This window comes from Penaeus japonicus, unplaced genomic scaffold (assembly GCF_977035675.1).
Source record: "Penaeus japonicus unplaced genomic scaffold, GWHDUDI00000001_assembly GWHDUDI00000001, whole genome shotgun sequence".
Lineage (NCBI taxonomy): Eukaryota > Metazoa > Arthropoda > Malacostraca > Decapoda > Penaeidae > Penaeus > Penaeus japonicus.
Genome location: NW_028234403.1, coordinates 5,759,823 through 5,762,802, shown reverse-complemented (window position 1 = coordinate 5,762,802; position 2,980 = coordinate 5,759,823). Strand labels below are relative to the sequence as shown.

The 2,980-nt window shown below is 41.1% G+C and overlaps 1 protein-coding gene across 1 annotated transcript in view; it reads left to right on the top strand.

Moving 5' to 3' along the window:
- The first annotated feature begins 339 nt into the window (after positions 1–339).
- Positions 340–2,980, top strand: part of LOC147472451 (uncharacterized) — a 5,091-nt gene continuing 2,450 nt past the window's right edge. Inside the window, exons 1-3 of the mRNA XM_086554378.1 lie at positions 340–432; positions 552–720; positions 956–1,051. Of these exons, the coding sequence (XP_086410504.1) occupies positions 340–432; positions 552–720; positions 956–1,051 (358 nt within the window). The remainder of the gene's footprint in view (positions 433–551; positions 721–955; positions 1,052–2,980) is intronic.

Sequence of the window (2,980 nt, the reverse complement as noted above, 5' to 3'; positions counted from 1 at the left end):
TGGTCGTTTTGCATAGACCTCTTGTCTTGTCTCACATATCTGTGTGTGTGTGTAGAGAGAGACAGACAGACAGACAGAGAGAGGGAGAGGAAAGGGAAAGAAAGAAAGAGTGATTTATGCGGTGTATTGTTTTATTTGATTTATTAGAGAACAATTAAAGTCACCCCACAGACATTAAGAGTGAGACTGGACTTAGCAATCCCCAAAAAGAGATTGCCAACTCGTCTCTTGACATCACAGTTGATAGGACACAAACCAACGTTCCAACTCACAATCCTATTACAGGTTCGCCCAGGATGGTACACGTTGTTGGCCACGGTTATGGTGGCTGTGGTCGTGATGGCGCGGCTGACTTCCGGAAACACTGCTGCAGCGTATTATATCGAAATCGTAGGCGTCATTCCCTGGGGCGTCGTCCAGGCTTCGAAGGTGGTGAGTCTTTCAGGAAGGTGTTCTATAGCGTCCTTTTTGACCCTTTGGAACTTGCTGGTGTATGGAAGATCATTCCGACTTGCAAATGATCGGCAGCTGGTTCGTTCAAATTTTCCTAGGTGACGAGTGGGCTTGCGTGCAGCGCTGTGTGTCTTAGTGTAGGTTGCCACGTCTACACCCTCAGGGACACCTCGCAGGGCCGCCTCTGCACCGCCCTCAACAATGTCTATAAACTCACATACGTGGCTCTGGACCCCACCGTTCGCATCTATACAACAGAGGAACGTTGTAAGTGCATAAATACAAATAAAGGCATGAAGGAGACTGAAAAATTGATCAATCTCGTTTATGCTGTTATCACCAAAAGCTGCCATTCATTTTTTAAAATGTATATAAGCATTTCCTTACTACACACATGCTGGCCGGATTTGCCATGTCATCATGATTTTTATTATTGTCTTTAAGATGGAAAGGTCATTAGTGCGTGTGCCTGTTCATTGAGTATCATAGTTTATCTTTTCAGTGTCAGCGTTGACGTCTACTACCACCTCTACAACAACATCAACAACTACAACGACCCCGCCTTGCAGCTACGCACCTGTGACTCCGAACGATTACAGTAAATTCTCTCAGATAGATTACGTCTCCTCAGATTAAGTATCTATATTTACCATGAATTAATGCTGACTACCATAGATTGTATGTATGCAGGTATGTAAACAAACGCAAATACACGCACATTCACATACACTTACACACACAAACACACATATACACACAAACATATATATATATATATATATATATATATATATATATATATATATATATATATATGTATATGTATATATATACATATTGTGTGTATGTGTGTGTTTGTATACATGCTTATCTCATATATATATATATATATATATATATATATATATATATATATATATATATATATATATATATATATAATTATATATATATACATATATATGTATATATATGTATATATATGTATGTATATAAATATACATATGTATATATATACATACATATATATATATGTGAGAAGATGGTAGAATGCAGAAACGCATTTTTAATATATACAAATTTTTACCTCCCTGACCGGGACTCGAACCCGCGCCGTAAGATCGACAGGTACGGAGGTGATACCGCTCGGCTACACGACCCGACAAGAGTTATTCAACCAGACGCCTTATGAGATGTCATGAACATTACCTATGTGTTCTTATCAGAACAGTGATAGCGAAATTTTACGAACAACTCCCGCGGGCACTCGGCAGCCACGGAATCACAAATTCAAGTCCCAAATCAGGTTACCAGGGTTATATATGTGAGAAGATGGTAGAATGCAGTAACGCATTTTTAATATATACAAATTTTTACCTCCCTGACTGGGACTCGAACCCGCGCCGTAAGATCGACAGGTACGGAGGTGATACCGCTCGGCTACACGACCCGACAAAAGAGTTGTTCAAAAAGACGCCTTATGAGATGTCATGGACATTACCTATGTGTTCTTATCAGAACAGTGATAGAGAATTTTTACGAACAACTCCCGCGGGCACTCGGCAGCCATGGAATCACAAATTCAAGTCCCAAATCAGGTTACCAAGGTTATATATTTGAGATGGTAGAATGCAGTAACGCATTTATAATATATACAAATTTTTACCTCCCTGACCGGGACTCGAACCCGCGCCGTAAGATCGACAGGTACGGAGGTGATACCGCTCGGCTACACGACCCGACAAGAGTTATTCAACCATGTCATGAACATTACCTATGTGTTCTTATCAGAACAGTGATAGCGAAATTTTACGAACAACTCCCGCGGGCACTCGGCAGCCACGGAATCACAAATTCAAGTCCCAAATCAGGTTACCAGGGTTATATATGTGAGAAGATGGTAGAATGCAGTAACGCATTTTTAATATATACAAATTTTTACCTCCCTGACTGGGACTCGAACCCGCGCCGTAAGATCGACAGGTACGGAGGTGATACCGCTCGGCTACACGACCCGACAAAAGAGTTGTTCAAAAAGACGCCTTATGAGATGTCATGGACATTACCTATGTGTTCTTATCAGAACAGTGATAGAGAATTTTTACGAACAACTCCTGCGGGCACTCGGCAGCCATGGAATCACAAATTCAAGTCCCAAATCAGGTTACCAAGGTTATATATTTGAGATGGTAGAATGCAGTAACGCATTTATAATATATACAAATTTTTACCTCCCTGACCGGGACTCGAACCCGCGCCGTAAGATCGACAGGTACGGAGGTGATACCGCTCGGCTACACGACCCGACAAAAGAGTTGTTCAACCAGACACCGTATGAGATGTCATGGACATTACCTATGTGTTCTTATCAGAACAGTGATAGCGAATTTATACGAACAACTCCTGCGGGCACTCGGCAGCCACGGAATCACAAATTCAATTCCCAAATCGGGTTACCAAGGTTATATATGTGAGAAGATGGTAGAATGCAGTAATGCATTTATGATGTATACAAATTTTTACCTCC